The sequence below is a fragment of the Saccostrea cucullata genome, unplaced genomic scaffold (genome assembly GCF_032062105.1).
Source record: "Saccostrea cucullata isolate Sc308-1 unplaced genomic scaffold, CSIRO_AGI_Scuc_v1 ctg1018, whole genome shotgun sequence".
In the NCBI taxonomy this organism is placed as follows: domain Eukaryota; kingdom Metazoa; phylum Mollusca; class Bivalvia; order Ostreida; family Ostreidae; genus Saccostrea; species Saccostrea cuccullata.
The window spans coordinates 19,142-39,731 of NW_026925575.1; the positions used below are offsets into that span (position 1 = coordinate 19,142).

Below are 20,590 nucleotides of genomic sequence, written 5' to 3' on the forward strand. Positions count from 1 at the left end.
TACCCCAGATTTCCTTTCTTTTGATTTACCGTTTACACAGGCCTGTGTTTTAACAGCTGTTCATAAATACTGTCAATTAATATATGATAGGAGAAAATCATACATCTGTCGGTAATTTATTTTTTTAGGGGGAAAATATAGGTGAAAATATATAGATTGACACCATAGTATTTACCTGTGTAATTACGAGGTTACAAACCGTGACGATGACTGGACAGGATGGGCTACCCGTTATAAAAACAACTCATAATCAACTCTGCGGACCTATAATTAGTTCACTCTAATGTCTGTATTTCAAACGCAGATTAAGCTCTACATGCGCATATTTGGGCACTCTTGCATATGCATTATACTTTAATTATAAAACGTGCATGTTCTGTACTTGCATGCATGTACATTATATGTCTCCGTAAAACCTTAATGAAGCATTACGAGAGCTGATAAGAAAAAATAAACGGAAACCTGCTCGCAAAAAATTACAAGTTTAATAGAAAATAATTATTTGTTCAAGGTCAATTAGTTGTCCAATGGAATAAGTTACGCATGTGTGTCTCAATCTACATACTTTGGACGCGCGTGTGAATGTGGGATTTTGTATTGATGTATTCTGATAAAACGCTCGATATTTGTATATTTGGGACGTATACAGTTGTACATTTTAAGGACGCCGACAAAAGAACGTATATTGACTTACATACATGTACATTTAACTTAAGATATAAAAAATCTATCACTAGTAGAAATTAATCAAAGGAGCATATTTTCGATGGTATTTGAGGTGAAACAGATCATGACCTCGATATCGAGAAAAACATTTGCTATAAAAAAAAATAGTTATAAGCAACTTTCATTTAATTCAGCAAATAAATTATTGAATGAACTGCACTAGCGATATAATCAGTCAAAGATACTATGAAATAATCTGAAAGATTCAACATATTAATTAAATTTATCCATTCTGTGGTTTCTTTTGTGTATATGACTGGGGGTCGCTGGATAACACGCCGATTGATTCCCGGTGACCGACTTTGCCCCGCGTTATCGAGGGAGGCGCGTTATATAATCGTAAACAAACAAGGTGAATGTAAAAGGCGTGCACTTAATGGCTGTGAATAGTATATGCTTTACAGTTATGTTTTATTTTCTAACTATATTGTTTGTTTTTATATGATAAGAAGAAAAGATGATCTTTTCTTCCATTTTTAGTAGACTTGATTTATACGATTTAAAAAAAAATGAAATAAAAGGGAAAATTGTCAGTGAATAATCATGATAATTTGGGGGAAAAACACAAAACACTTAAAGAACCTTATTCTAAAAAATATTTGCATCCAATGTAGCCATGTTTATCATTTATAGTAAGTTTGTTTTGGTTTACACGCTTGAGGAGCTCGCGTTTACGTGCTGAGTGAAAAGAATTACCTGTACATATATGGGTCATGTATCTAGCTCATTTAAAACAAGACTCGAACAAAACAATTTCATGAGATAATAAGATGTTAAAGCAAACCTTCATAATCGACAGTCATTCCGAAATATTTACCTTTTTTGAGTTATAAAGCAAAAATTTTCAAGGACCCTAGATCCCTAATTTTAGGAACCAGCCCCTTTTAAATGATATTAAATGAAAGCTCGTGCAATTATGCACAACTTTTATTCTACATGTCTTAACAAAATATTTTTAGTTTTCAAGATAAAAAGGAAAATATGTGTTAATTTTCGCTCTTTTAGGCGTTCTAATTTTTGACCCCTGTATAGCGCCATTTTGAATACAGAAATCGAAAAACAAAAACCGATGTGCACAACTTCAATCCTTCTGTTATCTAAAACCAGTAAAATTTCTGCTCCAGCTTTTGTGGTCTCTGAGCCTTTGTCTGGAAATGAAAGTCTATAAATTTTCGTTTAAAGGGAAATAACTCAAAACCGGAAGTGACTTTTTGAAATTTTAGACAGCATTCTGATAGAGTTTATTATCGTCTATAAAGTCTGAAAATTTGAGCAAAATCCATTGAGAAATGAGTGAGATATGAGGCCTCAAAGTTGGCGTCTAGGAAGAAAAAAAAAAAAAAGAATAATAAGAATAATCTTAATCATCAGAATCAGTAGAAGGTCTTCCGTTGGAAACGGAAGACCTTAAAAAGTTGAAAAGAAACAACAGAAAAATAAGAAGGTCTTCCGTTTCAACGGAAGACCTTAATAATCTTAATCATCAGAATCAGTAGAAGGTCTTCCGTTGGAAACGGAAGACCTTAATTAACACTCGAGTGGAACAATGGATAAAGCGTTTACTTTAAGGTCGCCATGTCGGTGTGTTCCCCGAATGGCTACTCGAAAAAAAACCCACAAGTAATTATCACACTCAATTAAGGGGCCCTCTAAGGGGTACAGGTAGACTTACCTGTGTTTACCTGGATAAGCAATATTTTATAAATCAGATATATACATTCAATTTTATTTTAATTCAGAGGGGTTTCTATTTTCCGAAATATACTGAATACAAAAATAAATACAAGTAGGTAAAATGAAGATTTAAGAAAAATGAAAATTTTATTGTATTTTTACCTTTAATTTAATTTTTTTCCCAAACTATTAATAGTATTGATTGAAAACTTACAAATTATTATCCCCTTTAATATTTTTGTTTAATTTATTTATAATTTTTAATTATCAAAACATAGTGCAAAAATACAGTACAAGCTGTATATTAAAATCTAATGTTGTACATTTAAATCTATTACGATCGATAAACTTACAAATTATTATCCCTTTTTTGTGCTAGATTTTCAAACTCGTTTTGATAAATTAACACAAATGTTTTTTTTTTCTTAAAATAATATATAAATTTAAGTTTACTTAAAAATTTTTATTGTAATCAATAAGTGTCCTCCTTGAATGTGAAAGTCTGAAATACTGTATAGCTGTGCTTTGTAATGTTAATTTTGTTCCATGTCTTACCGTGGTAGGAGAGGCAGAGATTGACCAATCAAAATCTGACCAATTAAAATCTAACAAATGAAATTCTGACCATGCGGTGCGTTACTCTGCCTTTTCTCCCATCTACATCCTTGGAGGACGGACGTTGTTTCAAAGTTTGTTATTTATTTTATCAAGATTTTGGTGAGTAAATTTATTTCATTATGTCTTCTATGAGTAAAACTTCAGTTGTCATTCTCGGACACTCAATTGTGCGTCGTTTTCAAGAATTCTTGAAATATGGTGACATTAGGTATTCTGCGAGCCTTGGTCTGGGAGAAACGCATTCCGTTCTGTACAGGGGTGTGGGTGGAAGAAAGGTTCGTGATGTAATATCTAAGGATATGGAGAGCGTATTTGCTTTAGGTCTAGATGTAGTTGTTCTAATGATTGGGGAGAACGATATTAGTCCTAGTACCGACGCTACCTTGTTAGCTGCAGAAATTGAATCTGTGGTATCGGTAATGCATCGCCGCTATAAAGTTGCAAAAATAATTGTTTGTAAATTATTGCCGCGATTTGGTGTTCGTTTTGGGTACAATAATATTGCAGACAAAGTAAACGCAATATTGAGAGATGCATTGCCAGCACTGGGTTACTGCGTATTTTGGGAACATGGGAATTATTTCGTTTCTCCCCGTGAAGGAGACTGCAGTCGTAAATTTGTTCACGACGGAGTTCATCTGAACAGTCAGGGGAATGTTCATTTATATAGGAGTATAAGGGGAGCTTTAATTTCAGCGAGAAAATAGATATACATCTAAGTCATAAAAGTTTGTCACCATTTTGTTACTTTTATTGTTCGTCAATTTTTCAGATAGATATTCTTTGAAATTATACAACATTTTGTTATTTTAACAGTACGATAGGCATTTAGGATGTCTAATAATGTAAAACGGATTTATCCTTTTTCTGTGAAGAAAATTCGGTTGGAAAAAGTATCAGCAAATTTGATTGTTTCGTTGTTGGTTTAATTTTTACAGTACTTTAGGCAGATACTAAGTACAACTTTCAGGCAGTTTTTTGGTACTTGCCAAGTTTCAACCCATTTGGGTTTTTTCATTTTAGTTTCGGCTTTTACCATGCAGATGGCGATTTTTTCCATCGTTTTTCTATTTGATATCTAGGAATGTATTTTAAAGCATTCCAGATTAATCCTTTTTCTGTGAAGTAAATTCGTTGGAAGAATGTCTGCCAATTAGTTTGTTTCGGTATTAGTTGATTACTAAAATATTGTGAATTTTTACAGTACTTTAGGCAGGTCCTAAGTACAAGTTTCAGGCAGTCTTTTGTACTTGCCAAGTTTAAACCCGTTCGGGTTTTTTCATTTTAGTTTCAGCTTTTACCATGCATATGGCGATTTTTTCCATCGGTTTTTATTTGATGTCTATGAATGTATTTCAATGCATTCCAGATCGACTTATCCTTTTTCTGTGAAGGAAAATCGTTGGAAATTGTCTGCCAATTCGTTTGTTTCGGTATAAGTTGATTACTAAAATAGTGTGAAATTCTACAGTACTTTAGGCAAGTCCTAAGTACAAGTTTCAGGCAGTCTTTTGTACTTGCCAAGTTTGTACCCATGCGGGTCTTTTCATTTTAGTTTCAACTTTTACCTCGGCGATTTATTTTCCATCGTTTGTTTATTTGATAAGTCTAGTAGTGCATGTTGATGCCTTCTAGATTTATCCTTTTACTGTATAAAAAGAAAACAATTTGTTGGAAAAATATCTGCCAATTTGTTTGTTTCGGTATTAGTTGATTACTAAAATATTGTGAATTTTTACAGTACTTTAGGCAAGTCCTAGGTACAAGTTTCAGGCAGTCTTTTGTACTTGACATTTAGCCGTTTTGGTTTTTAATTCATGTTAGGCCCACTTTTACCTTGATGATTTTTATATCGATTTCACTTCAAGTTGATTTACCTAATCATGTTCGATTCAATGGTCCAGATTATGGAGGAATTAAAATTAAAAAAAAAAAAAAAAAAAAAAAAAAAAAAAATTTTTTAAAGTACAAGTTTAATGTTTTTATTTGCTAACCCCTTTATATGATATTGAGTCTTGTACAAATAGTTGTTTTTCATTATTCATTTATTAAGGTTTTATTGTTCTGCAACTGCGCTTAGATACATTACAAGCCCTTCAAGTACCTCGTTTGTAGTAGTGATGAAAACAAATAACAACAGCCGAACAGGTTGTTATCTGTGGGAAAGGCACTACAGCCTTCTTGGGAATTTGACACGGTGCGAGGGTTGTCGGCTTCAAAGGTGGTGATTTATAACTTATGTCAACTTTTCGTTTTACGCGGCGGATAGTTCTTACTGATCAGCATCGGCTTAGTGATGTTGACTAATGGCTTTTGCAGTCGCACAATGGACCCCGTGCTTTTATTGGCTTACGGCAATTCGGGAAATACAGATCTGTTCCAAAACACTTTTGGTTCTACTATTTACTCTATTTCCGGAAAATTTTTGTCAACAACTGTAGGTGATACAGGGTGTTTTATCGAAAAGCGGCAGAATCAATGAAGGGAAAAATGAATTGTAAGAAAAGGTTCATCACTTTCTAGTTTGTTGTATTAGATTTACACATTGTACTGAGCGATGAAAGTGGTTATATAATGTAATGTTAAATATCAATATGCTCAAATACGTTGTCATGTAGGCTAACTGACTCTTACAGTTGGGGCCTACACTGGCTACAGTGAGGTCTTACAATTCTTGTTCATTGTCAATTAAGGCCGAAGCCTTTTACAGTTTATATTTATACATAATATATTGGATACATACTTCTTCCTTAATTGTAAATTTATATAGGTATATATTTACCAGCATTATGCCAGGCAAAAGGAATAAAGCCCAACAGTCCAAAACAAGTCAGGTGAAAAGACCACGTCGTGCACAGAACGGAACTGGAGAGTCCAATACCAATGATGCTGTGGCTGTCGATACAAGCACTCAACCCCTTGATGTTCCTCCTGAAACCTTGGCTGCATTAACCCAAACCATAACAAAGGCAGTCACGGAGAAGGTGTTAGCAGAGATAAAACCATTACTGCAACATCAGGGGAGTATCTCTGTTCATAATATGGGGGAGAAAAGGGAAATAATGCTTCCACTACATCAAGCAATAGCTTAACAGCAGGTCCTTCTGGGTCAGTTTGTCAAATAACAAATAAGTCAGTGGATGCAAGTATCTCAGGATTGGTATCAGGTGCTGTAATCGAACACAGTTCACAGATTGTAGGTACTGAACTTCCACCTGCAGCAAATGTCGGTAAGAAATCAGGTTTTGTAAGCTCATCAGTACCGATAGAGGCAACTGTTTCTGACAAAATAAAATCTAAAATTTGGTCAAAACAATATGTTGATATGGCTCTGTTGTTAAAAAAGGAAAAGGGGAAAAGTAAGTATTCTATCAAGGTAGAGGAACAGGATCAGACAGGTAAGGTGGTAATCCACAATATGCGATCCACAGATGACGACGAAGTTAGGGATGGTTCGTTATCCCTGCATGACTGGGTAACTGCGTGGAATAGGTATATGACAATATATTGCATTAAAGATTCACTTGCACAGCCAAAGCTTGCAAAACACATGGAATCAGTAAGGCAAATTGCAGAGGAAAAGGGGGACTGGAGAAAATATGATAAGGAGTTCAGGGAACTCATAGAACAAGGTGAGGTAGAATGGGGTGATGTCCATATGGAGATATATGTTAATGCTCGCCTCAAACAATCAGAAAAGAAGTCAAGCAAAATAACAGCAGACCGTTCGTCATTTGGTACGTATGAGGAAGTTCCTCAGGGCTCATGCTTTGCCTATCACAAAACTGGAAGGTATTGTAGGCTTGGTTCATCATGCAAATTCCAGCACAGATGTTATAACTGTGGTGGTTTCCATCCAATCTATATATGTAAAAAACCAATTCAACGGCCATTTCGTTTCTTGGACAAATCCAGAACCCAAAAACCATTTCAAGGAAATGGCACATCAACCAACACAGGTAATGCTAAATTCTCAAAGCCAACCTATCCCACAAAAGGGTCCAACTCCAGTAAATCCCAGTAAATTAGAGTACTGGTTGGTGGGGTATGACAAGGTAGAAACAGAATTTTTAGTTAATGGTTTTCGATATGGGTTCCACATTGGTTACACAGGGGAAAGTAGAAATACTCTTTCAAAAAATTTAAAATCGGCACTGGACTTACCAGAAGTTATTAGCAAAAAGTTAGAAAAGGAGATAAATTTGGGTAGAATTATGGATCCTTTCAAAGGGAAACAACTGCCAATTATAAATTGTTCCCCTTTAGGTCTAGTTAGCAAGAAAACAGAGTGTGAGTACTGTATGATCCATCATTTGTCATATCCGGAAGGTGAGTCTGTCAATGATGGCATACCCGAGGAAGAGTCATTTGTTCAATACTCTTCTGTAGAGGATGCTATTCAAAACATTAAGCAGTGTGGGAAAGGATCATATTGTTGCAAAACAGATATTTCTAATGCATTTCGAATTATCAACTTACATGCATCACAGTTTGAATACTTTGGTTTCACTTGGCAAGGTCATTGGTATTTTGACACATGTCTTCAGATGGGTTGCAGTTCTTCCTGTCGTATATTTGAAAGGTTTAGTACAGCACTTCAGTGGATTGCACAAGAAAAATTAGGAATTAAATTTATGACTCATGTATTAGATGGTTTTCTAATTGTTGACAAATCTGCGACAGAGTGCCACAAAAAACTTGTGGCATTTTTAACAGTTTGCGCCGACATAGGTGTACCTATGGCTAAGGATAAGACATTTGGTCCTAACAAGGTAATGACTTTTCTGGGATATGAATTAGACACCGAGATGATGGAGGCAAGGTTACCTATTGATAAAGTTAAAAAATGTAGAGATACAATTGAACAGCTTTCACCAAGCAGAAAGATTACTTTGAAGGACATGCAGTCAGTGATTGGTCTTCTTAATTTTGCGTGTAATGTAGTCTTGCCAGGTAGAGCGTTCTTAAGGCGACTTATCAACACTACTGTTGGCGTTACAAAAGCATATTATCGCATTAGACTAAACAAAGAAGTAAAAGCAGATTTATGTACTTGGTTAGCCTTCTTGGAAAAATTTAATGGTAGGTCAGTTTTCTTACCAGATAGGTGGGTTGATTCCAATGAATTAAAACTGTATACAGACGCTTCAGGATCTATAGGATACGGGGCAGTGTTAGGTGGGCACTGGTTCTATGGGACTTGGAATGATAATTGGAAAAAATGTAATATTACTCTCTTGGAATTTTACCCAATAGTGTTAGCTCTTAAAGTTTGGAGTCATATTTTTAAAAACAAATGCATTTACTTTTACACAGACAATTATGCCCTTGTGCATATCATTAACAAGCAATCGTCTAAGGATAAAAGTATAATGTATTTGGTTAGAGAGTTAGTGCTAATTTGTTTGCAGTCTAACATTTTGTTTAAAGCTAGGCATCTGGGTACCAAGGAAAATATTCTATGTGATTGCTTGTCTCGTTTGAAGGTGCAGCAGTTCCATCAACTTGCTCCTTGGATGGACAAAGAACCAACGGTGATTCCCAATCTGCCAACATTACCTCCTTAGAACCAGTCTTGAGGAACCTGTTGACTTCAACATTGGCACCAGCTTCCACTCAAGCATATAAACGGGCATGGTCTATTTATAGAAATTTTGCAAACAAATTTGATATGAGTAATGATCTTCCGTTGTCTCAGGAAACTTTGGCTTTGTTTATCTCTTATTTATTTGCTGAAGGTTATGCAGCCTCCTCTATCGTGTCATTTATTTCATCAATAGCATATATACATAAAATTAATAATTTGCCTGACAATACATCATGCTTTCTCATTCAGAAACTATTAAGTTCCTGTCGCAAATCAAGACCTTCAATGGATATTCGTTTACCAATAACCATAGTAGTTCTGCATAAAATTTGTGATGCTTTAGAACATACAATATTGAACATATATAAAAGGGCATTATTTCAAACAATGTTTTTATTGGCTTTTCACGGCTTCCTCAGAATAGGAGAGATAACATCAGTTGGCACTGCTAATAAGGTTTTACAAGTTTCACAGATTACTTTTCAAAAAAGTAAAGTTTTGATTCACTTTCAAAATTATAAACATTCTGATGGTAAAGTTTTTACTCTTACAATCAATTCTTGCAACTCTTTAAAATATTGTCCAGTGGGGGCATTAGAACACTACATTAAGATGAGAGGGAGGACCGATGGGCCCCTTTTTTGCTACCCCCAAAACACTGCAGTCACAAGGCAAGAATTTTCAAACATATTAAAGCAAAGCCTCATGTTTTGTAATTTGGATGTCAATAGATTCAAAGGACATTCCTTTCGAATCGGAATGGCCTCTTACTGTGCATCACGAGGAATGAGCGATAGTCAGATTAGATTCCTGGGTAGATGAAAATCGGATGCATTTAAATATTATATAAGACATGTGACACCATGTTGATATATGCTTGAGTGGAAGTGGATCCTCGGAGCAGATTTGTTTTGTTATTTGTGTAGGATCTCGACTTTGAAGTGATTTTCAAGAGTATTAACGTATGGGGGCATATTTATCCCTCATCCAGAACAATAGTGCCTAAGTCATTTGTTAATACTTAGGCTGGTAGGTGACAAGATCGCGTGCATATAAACATTTAAAATGGTGCGGAAGCTTACAGTGTTAAATATTTTCCAATATGGGGGCATATGTCTATCCCTCATCTAAAACATTGCTCGAGACAGTCCTTAAATGAATACCACATACATGTGAACTTAGTAAAAAACAGCGAATAAGATGATGATTTGCGACTATAAGGGCATATGTTTATCCCTTATCGGACATTCTACATAGTGATTCGTTAAATGAAGTTTGTTTAATTTATTTTATTTATTCATCATTATTAATTATCAAAACATTCTATAAAATCATCATAAAATACAGATGAAGTTTATGAACTTCTTCACCTTGCATTATGAGTAATCCTTTAGTTGCGGAGAAACACATGGAGATGGACTAAATAAATTGTAAATATGTGTGATATGAAAGTGAAACAGTGTTATTTCATATATAATGTGAAAATCAGTGCTGCTAATCATTAGAACTTCAAGATGATTTATAGTTTTTAATATGTTTTTGTAGTAGAGGTACTTTTATTTAAAATAATTAAAGTTGGAGTGATTTTAAATGAAATAAAATAAATATTAAATATAAATTAATTAAACTAAATAAACTGTTAAATATGTTATAAATGATAGTTTTCCGTTAAAGCTATATTCTTTTCTTTCTTTACTAACTTGGGTATTTAGTTATATAGTTATACGCCCCTTTGGATCCACACCTGTACATACACTTTTTATACATGATCACACGCATAGCTATTGGTCAAGTTTTGAAATGCTTAGTTTTCATTGGTTAGTGTTTTGGTCTTTGTGGTGTAGGGAGTTTTATTCAGTTTAGACTCTGAAATTTTGATTTTGAATGGAGAAGACGTAATTTACTTTGTTTGCTGACTGTTATTTATTTCCTAAGACCTTGAGACCTAAGACACTTCCAGAAATGTAAGTTTTTACTTGTTTTATGCTACAAAATATGTTTTCTATAATATTTAGTTAAAAATGTGGAAAACAACAGGCGCGGATCCAGGATTTGGAGTTAGGGGGGGCGCCAAAATTAGGCAAGGGGTCTGGGGGCCGCCTTGAGGCCCCCAGTGGGTCCAGGGCAAAGCCCTGGTGGGGGCTCAGGGGGCGAAGCCCCCGGAAGCTCCTGGATTCTAGAGATTTTGAAGGGTTAAAATGAGGTCTACCAAAGCCCTGGTGGGGGCCCAGGGGGCGAAGCCCCCGGAAGCTCCTGGATTCTAGAGATTTTGAAGGGTGAAAATGAGGTCTACCAAGTAGACATATTTGATTTACGCTAACTTTGACAATTTTAGGGGGGGGGGGCGCGCGCCGGGTGCGCCCCCCTTAAATCCGCCACTGAACAAGATATTTTACTTTTAATTGTTAACATATTGAGTTATCTGTCTATCTATTCAGATATTGATAAATCTGATGGAATTTTTCTTGTAAATTAATTTGTATATAAACCTAGATATAATTTGAAGTGAAGATTTTGATAATGAAGATAATTTAAATAATTATTTATTTTGAGAAAGGTATTTGTATAGAGCAAGTCCTTAGTACTATATTTATTGTACATAGGTAACACCATAAAATAAAGATATGTAAACTTGCATTGGAGACAGTTCAATTCCATAGATTGGTATGTCTATCTGTATATATATTTTTATGATTTGTAAAGAAATATCAAAGAAAGATAACTCTTCACAAGATTGTAAAGTGTAATTGCATTATAAGAGTTATTTCCCTTATATCATGGGTAAAATATATTTCATGTGCTATCATTGTGAATGATGATAATTAATTGTAATAGGGAAGACAGATAATTTGTTATATTTTATAATCGGAATGTTTAATTGAAATACTATTTTGTATATATTTTTATGACGCAATTTGTATATTGCAGGACTTCCTTATTATATTCCATTATTCCAATCAACTAAAGATATCATCAAAATGAACGTATAAATTATCAAGTGGTGTTTTCCATCATATGCCGGGAATACCCGCTACATTTTGTGCTTGTAAAATTATTTATTTAAAAAAAATGTATAAAAAATATTTATTCGTAATAGTGATCAAATTAAAAAAAAAGAAAAATACATTTTATTTTGTTTCAATTCTGGTAGACTATACATACAGGTATATCTACCTGTATCCCTAAGAGGGCCCCTTAATTGAGTACGTGTGATAATTACTTGTTTTTTTTTTTCGAGTAGCCATTCGGAGAATAAACCCAGAATTGAACCTGTCACGTAATGATTAACACTCTGACATTGCGGTTTATTCCCCGAACCCAATTCTGACTGCGGGACGTGGACAGACCTTATGGAAAAGGAATTCATCCCATATAGACAGCGTTCCTCTCAGAAACTGTACTATAGAGTAGGGAAATCTCACAACAGTGTTCATTAGTGTGTAATTAACATATCGGCAATATTTTGGTTAAAACTTATGAACTATATAAAGATAAGAAACAGTGTTAAAGACAACAAAATCTGGATTCTACATTGTAGATTGAGGTATATACCCCGGTACAAAGAAAAACCCGCTAATGAATTCCATTCAAGTAGAATTAAGCTAGGAACTAAATTCCGTGTGGCGGAAGATTTTTTTTTTCAAAATTAAAGAAAATGATCACGCAGTGTTTTTCCCTTTTGAACTATAAAGGTTTACAGTATACTGTTAATTTTAGATTCCTATTTACCATGCTGGTACTCATTAAGCTGTTTTTTTAGGCAGTGAAATAATTATGTTATATTGTTTTTTCTGAAATATCTATTAAATTATTTCTTTTGAATTCATTCAACAAAGTGTAACAAAGATATTAGAATATAATTATTATGAAATCTCGGGAAATAATTGAGCCAATTCTAACATAAAATTATACACTTTTTAGTACATGTAATATATAATATCTGATAATTTACATCATATATAGCCCCACTTTTGATGTTTTTTTTTTTAAATATTTAAGATTACTTTGACCCATTTGCTTAAATTCAGAAAAAGCTTAAACTAAAAAAAATCTTGCTTATTAAATTTTCAATGCCAGAAAAATAACATTTAATCAGTGCAGAAAGGTCAAATAATTGATTATGCGAAGCACTTTGAATAGTAATTTTTGATAGTCATAATTATAAAGTGTCTTTTTAAAAAAATACACTTAGAGTACATTTTGTTTCATGCTTTTTAAAATTGTGTAAAAACATTAGAGGGAAAACGTCGAAAATGTATTTTTAAAATGAAGACAAAATTTCAGTGCAAAAAACACGAAAAAATCATATTAAATGTACTGTATCACCAAATGAAGTATATCGACCTCCAGTTGATCTGATTTTTAATTAAGTTAAGTATGTAGAAACTAAAAAAATATAATAGGTAAAACAAGTTTAAGACAGTCACTTTAAATATCAGGATCGAACGTCGATAAATGGAAGTATGATTGTATTCGATTCAATAACTGTCAAATTTAGTACATAAAATCTAAAATATAAATTCAAGTCATTACGTCACACTAACAGAAATAGTAAATTTTAAAATAAACTTCCACATACCAATTTGTAAGTATTTTATTCTAGTAGTTCTTCAAAGAAAAGAAAATCAAACCAAAAAACATTATTTATATCCCTGAAATTTTCTTTCCACTCCCTGACGTTCTCCTAGGATTCCTATGATGTCGTTGTCCATCCACTCTCAGAGTTCCCTGACTATCCTGTCCACTCCCTTTCGTCCCCTGTCGTTGTCCCTGTTTACTCTAACTTCATCCTGTCGTCCTTTGGCATTTATTTTGGCCAAGAAAAGATTTTAAATATATTCTTTTTGCAAATTGGGAGTGAAAATGCCATTGACTTGAAAATTCTCAAGTTTTGTAAAGTTCTAAAGTATTAATTGTTTAAGTTTTGAAGTTATTCGGAAAAATCTAACTGCAAACATTTTATTCCGAAGATAAAATATATTTCCAAATGTGAAATTAAGCCAGGCGGTACATGAATGTATTTCATAAACCTTTTATTATATTTTTTCGTTTTTTTTTCATTTCTTTATCGTATTACTTTGACATTTCTTTTAACGTTATAGCTGATTATGTAAAAGAACTAAATTTAAATATTCTCGAGTAAATTATCAAATCTATGCATTGTACGTAATTTTCTTCATGCAGAAAATATCTTATACAAACGTTGTTCCATAGTTAGGAGAATTTAAACAGAAAGGAAGTTGGGAGCTTCAGTCGAACTTGAGAATTTATTTTAAATGGCGGTCTCAAAGAAAGAAACCCCTGTCAATGAACAGGAGAATGATACATGCCACTGTCCAATATGTCTAGAGAAGGTAAGAAAACCGAAGTATTTGTCGTGTTACCACACCTTTTGTGAGGCGTGTATTGGGACTTACATTTCAAGTACGGCTACACATAAAGAAAATGAAACATTAAAGTCAATCGAATGTCCCGTGTGTCGTACGTGTATCAAGGCGCCGAAGAATGACATTTCGGACGAGGAGTGGGCATCAGAACTACCCCAGAATAAACTCGTACTTAGTGTGTCTGTAGATCCCGAGCAAGATGAAAATAAATATTGTATGATTTGCAAACGACTGGAGAAAACCGTTTCTGCAAAATACTGGTGCAAAGCATGTATGGAAGCTATTTGTGAAGATTGCAAATCATTGCATAGAGCTGTGCCAATTCTGAAGAGTCATAAAATTGTAAATCTTTCCGACATCAAGGAGATGAACAATGAAGTTGAGATAGAAGAGTCTTGCAATTTGCATGAAGGGAAAATACTCGATGTGTTTTGCCACGATCATCAAGAGCTATGTTGTAGTGTTTGCCATGTCAAGCAGCATAAATTGTGCAAGCATGTGGACACAGTTGAAGATATTGCTTTTGAGACAGACAGAAATGCCATGCAAAACATTGCTTTAAAATATGGTGATCTGGAGAAGATTCTCGAAGATATGCTGTCAGAAAACCTAAATAAAACAGAAAAACTCAATACCAAGAAGCACGAAATTTGTATGAACACGGAAGAAAAAGTTGAAGAAATCAAATCTCTAATGGAGAATGCACATGCAAAGTGGCTTAAACGATTTGAACAGAATCATGCTGATTCCATTGGAAACATTGAAATTGCATCTGATGAGCTGAAACGTTTTTCCACTACAGTTCATGAAGTTAGGATGATTCTTAACTCAGTGTTAAAATGTGGGTCTTCAAAACAATTAGTCATAACAAATCATAAACTGAAAAAGCAGATTTCTGATCACATCACTCGTTTAAGGTCTTTGGATGTTTGGAATTTTTCTGAAGATTACAAGCAGCACAACTTGGATTTTTTTGGTCAGATTTCCAAGACAAAAGAGTTTGAAGACGTAAAACTGACTAAACAACAATCATGGATAGTGGAGAGAATTATGTGTAGTACTCCAGAAAAAATTGATGAAGACAATATTATACAGAGGAGAAAAACTATGGCTAGAAAAGACTGGATGAACGTTGGCTTTAGAAAATTATCACAAATCAACGGTTTGTCAGAAAGAGTATTTTATGGCTTGTTTATACATGACACAAGAATACTGTTATCTTTGACTAGCCCACCTTCGCTGAAGATTTATGATATCAGTAATTCCACTGGAAAATGCAAACACACTGAGGTGTGTCAGGATAAACCATATGGTCTTTGTCACTCCGGATTGTGCTTGAATGAAGTATTTGTTTCTTTTGAAAACTTCATCTGTCATTATCGAATTGAGTTCAACGGAGAAACTGCGAGTTGTTTAAAACTTGGAATAATTCACTTGAAAGAACCCATGATAGCTATATCCCGTGGACCAACAACAGCGTTTGCTGCCAATCGTTCTAAGAGGATGATCTGTTCATTGAACTTTTGCATAAATCATACTTCAGCATATAAACCTAGTGGATCAGTGCCTTTTGTGTCCTCGTCGTTGATATCAGACTTTCATTGTTTCATACAAGAAAGGATAGTAAAGGTTGTGGATAAGAATAACGAAGATATTCTTGACAGTCCTCGAGATTCAAATCTCAGGGGACTCACCTTTGACCTTCAAGATAATATTTTGGTTTGCGATAAGACATCAAAATTAGGACAGGTTAAGCATGGAGAAGGAGAGAGAAGGAATATTAGTTTGGCGGACATTACCGAAAGTTACAATGTAATAATGCATCCGACAGGAGAAAAGATAATGGTGTTAGACAATACAGCAAAATGTGTTGTTTACCAAGTATGCTAAAACTGGGTGGATTGTCGCAGTCGCAGTTCTCAAACTGTGAAAAAAATCGAATGAAAGGCTAATTAGCTAACAAAAGCTCACTTTGCACGTCTTATGCTGCAATATATTTGATACATTGCAATGAATAATAAACATATTATATGATACTAAAATACACATTGTGTTATATTATTTTAGGTATACTCATATATGCAAAGGACAATTTAATTTGTAAATTCTGCATTTTTAATACCAAACATAAAAATGATATATAGGCTATAGCCGCAAAAGCAAAAATATATAAGATATATTTCCTTCCCAATAATAGCAAGGAAATAATTAAATGAATAAGCAAGCATCCGAAGATAGGGTAGATTTTTTTTATAATTTGTTTAAACCATGATCCCTAGGGTGGGACTAGAATAGAGATCCCAACCATGGTCGTGCTAAAACTGTCTTAAAAATTAAAAACATAACATTGCGGAGAAACATGTGGAGATGGACTAAATAAATTGCAAATATTGTAAATATGTGTGATATGAAAGTGAAACAGTGTTATTTCATATATAATGTGAAAATCAGTGCTGCTAATCAATAGAACTTCAAGATCATTTAATATTTTTAATATGTTTTGTGCTTGTAAAATTATTTATTTAAAAAATATGTATACAAAATATTTATTCATAATAGTGATCAAATAAAAAAAAAAGAAGAAAAATACATGCATTTTTTTTGTTTCAATTCTGGTAGATTATACATACAGGTAAGTCTACCTGTAACCTTTAACGGGCCCCTTTATTGAGTGTGACAATTACTTGTTTTTAGCTCAACTCAACGAAGTTGGGGGAGCTTATGTAATACCCTCGGCGTCGGTGTCGGTGTCAGCGTCGGCGTCCCGGGTTAAGGTTAAGTTTTTTGGAGCAGTTTTCTTTTTAGTTACTCCTATGTCCTATATTGATAAGACATGCATAGAAGATGTTTCTAGTGGGTTTCATTGTACCAGTCTGAGTTTCAGATGCTGCAATTTCAGCAAAGGAATGACCAGGTTAATGTTTTTGGAGCAGGTTAACATTTTTGGTGCAGTTTTTGGTGTAGGTCTCATTTCCGAGTAACTATAAGCCGTATATTGACCAAACTTGCAGGGATGATACATCTAAGGATGCACATTACAAGGCTTGCTTCGGATGCTGAATCTGACTTACATTTTCCGGTTGAGTGAACAGGTTAAAGTTTTTGGTGCAGTTTTCATTTCAAAGGTACTATAAACCCTATAATGACCAAACTTGCATGAATGGTACATCTAGGATGCATATTACCCGACTTGCTTCGGATGCTGAATCTGACCTTCATTTTCCGGTTGAGTGAACAGGTTAAAGTTATTGGTGCAGTCTTCATTTCAAAGATACTGTGAGCCCTATAATGACCAAACTTACATGGATGGTACATCTTAGGATGCATACTACCCGACCTGATTCGGATGCTGAATCTGACTTACATTTTCCGGTTGAGTGAACAGGTTAAAGTTTTTGGTGCAGTTTTCATTTTAAAGATACTATGAGCCCTATAATGACCAAACTTGCATGAATGGTACATCTTAGGATGCATATTACCCGACTTGCTTCGGACGCTGAATCTGACCTACATTTTCCGGTTGAGTGAACAGGTTAAAGTTTTTGGTGCAGTTTTCATTTCAAAGATACTATGAACCCTATAATGTCTAAACTTGCATTGATGGTATATAGATGCATACTACCGACTTGTTTCAGATGTTGGATCTGACCTACATTTTCCGGTTGAATGAACAGGTTAAAATTTTGGGTGCAGGATTCATTTCCAAGTAACTTTGAGCTCTACAGTAACCAAACTTGCATGGATTATAATTCTAAAGGTGCATTCTACCAGGCTGGCTTCAGATGCTGAATCTGACATACATTTTCTGGATTAGTGAAAAGGTTATTTTTTTATACCCCCCGCTTGAAAAGCGGGAGGGTATATAGTAATCGTTAATTCCGTCCGTCCGTCCGTCCGTCTGTACGTCCGTCTGTCCGTCCGTCTGTTACGCTTTGGGGTACCCATCTCTTATCCGTAACTCCTCTCATACCACTGAATGAAATTTGATGAAACTTTCACAGAATCTTTATTACATATTGCCATTGTGCACCTCCTATTTTACTTTTTGATCCGACACATATTTTGGGTTTCCCGGCCACAGGAAAACATGGACTTTTTCACCACTTATAACCATAGGGGAGGCGGGGGGTATCATTTAGTGAGCTCATCGCTCACAGTACCTCTAGTTTATACAGGTTTCATTTCCAAATAAATTTGATCGATATTTTAAGCAGACTTGCATAGATGATACATCTTAGGATGCACACTAATGTTCAGTTGCTGAATTTGACATACATTTTCAAGATAATGGACATGGTTAAAGTTATGGGTGCAGGTCTATTACAAGAAACTATAAGGCTTATATAAACCAAACTTGCACAAATGATGCATCAAGGGATGAAAACTCTCAAAGTTGCTTCAGAAGCTGGATTTTAATTAGGTTTTCATGTTGAAGAACTAGTTTGAAGTTTTTATATAGGCCTATTCCAAAGTATCAAATCAAAATTTCATAAATTTTGCATTTTTGGATGTACACTTTTTGTTGGTTAATTGTGTGACTTTGCCTTACTTAAAGACAACATTCGTTGAGGTGAGCTCTGTAATCTTTGATTACCTATGTTTTTTTTGAGTAGCCATTCGGGGAATAAACCCAGAATTGAACCTGTCACGTAATGACCAAACACTCTGACATCGCGGTTTATTTCCCGAACCCAATTCTGACTGCGGGACGTGGACAGACCGCTTAGGGATTTGTGGAAAAGGAATTTATCCCAAATAGACAGCGTTCCTCTCGGAAACTGTACTACAGAGTAGGGAAATCTCACAACAGTGTTCATTAGTGTGTAATTAACATATCGGCAATATTTTGGTTAAAACTTATGAAGGATATAAAGATAAGAAACAGTATTCAAGACAACAAAATCTGGATTCTACATTGTAAATTGAGGAATATACAAAGAAAAACCCGCAATTGAATTCCATTCAAGTAGAATTAAGCTAGGAACTAAATTCCGTGTGGCGGAAGATTTTCTTTTAAAAAAAATTAAAGAAAATGATCACGCAGTGTTTTTCCCCTTTGAACTATAACTGTTTACAGTAGTGTTAATTTTAGATTCCTATTTACCATGCTGGTACTCACAAAGCTGTTTTTTTTTGCCGTGAAATATGTTACATTGTTTCTCTATAAATATCTATTAAATTATTTCTTATGAATTCATTCAACAATTAAATGTAACAAATACGAGGGTTGTCCCAAAAAGTCGTAGACAGGTAAAACAGTTTTGTTTCTCTTTGCTTTATTAAATTTCTTTCCTTGTCATAGCAAAAAGTACCATTTTATCATCATGCACTTCAAGTTTCATTATTATATCACCTCTTACAAGAAAATTATGAAAAAATAAAGAAAGAATATAAGTGTACACCGGCGCACGAAAGCAAGCGTAAATTACGTCTCTTATAACGTCATGATCTCTTTGTCTGCTTCACTAGCGGGTATTAACATTCAATATTTTTTTTAAGTGAAAGACCACTCTTGATTAACGGACATATTTAAATTCACTACTCTCCTTTTGTTTTTTACTTGTTTTTTTTAAAAGCAGATTCAAAATTCAGTAGAAATTTAGTCGAAAGATCGCCTTACATTGTAGGCAGCAGAGAATTCTAATTGTTTGACGTCGTCCGAGGTTCAGATTTTTCCAAACTGTCTGCGTTTATCAAACAGTACTCTACTTCTTACATGCCGTAATTAACTATTTTCGGTACAGAAGAAAAACTCTCATTGAATACGTGCAATTTAAAAATAATTTCTTTATTAAAATCTGGTGTGTAATGTCACATCTGTATTCTTTTTTTCCATCTCCGATGTATATTAACCATATCCAACACAATTTATTACATCTCCGTGCGCCGACTACGCGTTTGACGACGACATTTTCATCAAACTCAATTTCAACGATTCTATGAAAATCATGACACCAATCGTCTGTTTCTGATGATATTTATATGAAATTTTGACATAATATTACGATTTTTATTCTGGTTTCAGATATTTAAATTTGAGTTCAATGTATAATATAGTACGAAAGATTGATTGATTGATTGATTGGTGTTTAACGCCGAGTCGGCAATATTTCAGCCATATTTCGGCTAGTACGAAAGAAATAAAAGCAAATGTAATAGTTATATGCGTAAATTATTCCGAATTTTGTCCGTGCGCCGACAGGCCTTATCGGCCTTCACTTAAATCGTCCCAATATTATTAATATAAAAGATATGTATTTAAAAATTCACAATTCTAAAGAATATTGACTATTTTACTTTTTTCCAAAATTTGGTAAGTATTGGTTGCATGATTAAAAAATTATAAACATTGTCTACGACTTTTTGGGACACCCCTCGTATATTAAAATATATTATGAAATCTCGGGAAATAATTGAGCCAATTTTAACATAAACTAGGGCTAATTGTAACGGGGACCGTTACAGATGTTCCCCAAACGCTCCCCATGTCCCTTTTCGTACCATAGCTTTTCCTGTAACACCTTTTATAAATATACTAAGTATTTAAGGATTTCATTTAAAGATATAAAAGTTACAATGATATCAACAATATATCGTT

The 20,590-nt window shown here is 34.2% G+C and overlaps 3 protein-coding genes across 3 annotated transcripts; all 3 read left to right on the forward strand.

Annotated features, from left to right (window-relative positions):
- Positions 1 to 5,360: 5,360 nt before the first annotated feature.
- On the forward strand, positions 5,361 to 7,230 carry LOC134269265 (uncharacterized). Its single transcript, XM_062751466.1, has 2 exons — positions 5,361 to 5,515; positions 5,789 to 7,230. Exon 2 carries the CDS (start codon positions 6,344 to 6,346, stop codon positions 7,040 to 7,042), a length of 699 nt encoding a protein of 232 aa, XP_062607450.1. The 5' UTR covers positions 5,361 to 5,515; positions 5,789 to 6,343; the 3' UTR covers positions 7,043 to 7,230.
- Positions 7,231 to 7,232: 2 nt separating this feature from the next.
- Positions 7,233 to 8,585, forward strand: LOC134269270 (uncharacterized). Its single transcript, XM_062751470.1, has 2 exons — positions 7,233 to 8,196; positions 8,449 to 8,585. Exons 1-2 carry the CDS (start codon positions 7,233 to 7,235, stop codon positions 8,583 to 8,585), a joined length of 1,101 nt encoding a protein of 366 aa, XP_062607454.1.
- Positions 8,586 to 13,847: 5,262 nt separating this feature from the next.
- Positions 13,848 to 16,033, forward strand: LOC134269266 (tripartite motif-containing protein 5-like). Its single transcript, XM_062751467.1, has one exon. The coding sequence runs from the start codon at positions 13,882 to 13,884 to the stop codon at positions 15,880 to 15,882; it is 2,001 nt and encodes a 666-aa protein (XP_062607451.1). The 5' UTR covers positions 13,848 to 13,881; the 3' UTR covers positions 15,883 to 16,033.
- The last annotated feature ends 4,557 nt before the right edge of the window (positions 16,034 to 20,590 follow it).

What these genes read in the sequence shown, in the direction of transcription:
- LOC134269265 (XM_062751466.1), top strand. Translation starts at nt 6,344, where the DNA reads ATGGCTCTGTTGTTAAAAAAGGAAAAGGGGAAAAGTAAGTATTCTATC.
- LOC134269270 (XM_062751470.1), top strand. Translation starts at nt 7,233, where the DNA reads ATGGATCCTTTCAAAGGGAAACAACTGCCAATTATAAATTGTTCCCCT. An exon ending in AGGATACGGGGCAGTGTTAG is followed by an intron (nt 8,197 to 8,448) that starts GTGGGCACTGGT and finishes TTTTGTTTAAAG; the next exon opens with CTAGGCATCTGGGTACCAAG.
- LOC134269266 (XM_062751467.1), top strand. Translation starts at nt 13,882, where the DNA reads ATGGCGGTCTCAAAGAAAGAAACCCCTGTCAATGAACAGGAGAATGAT.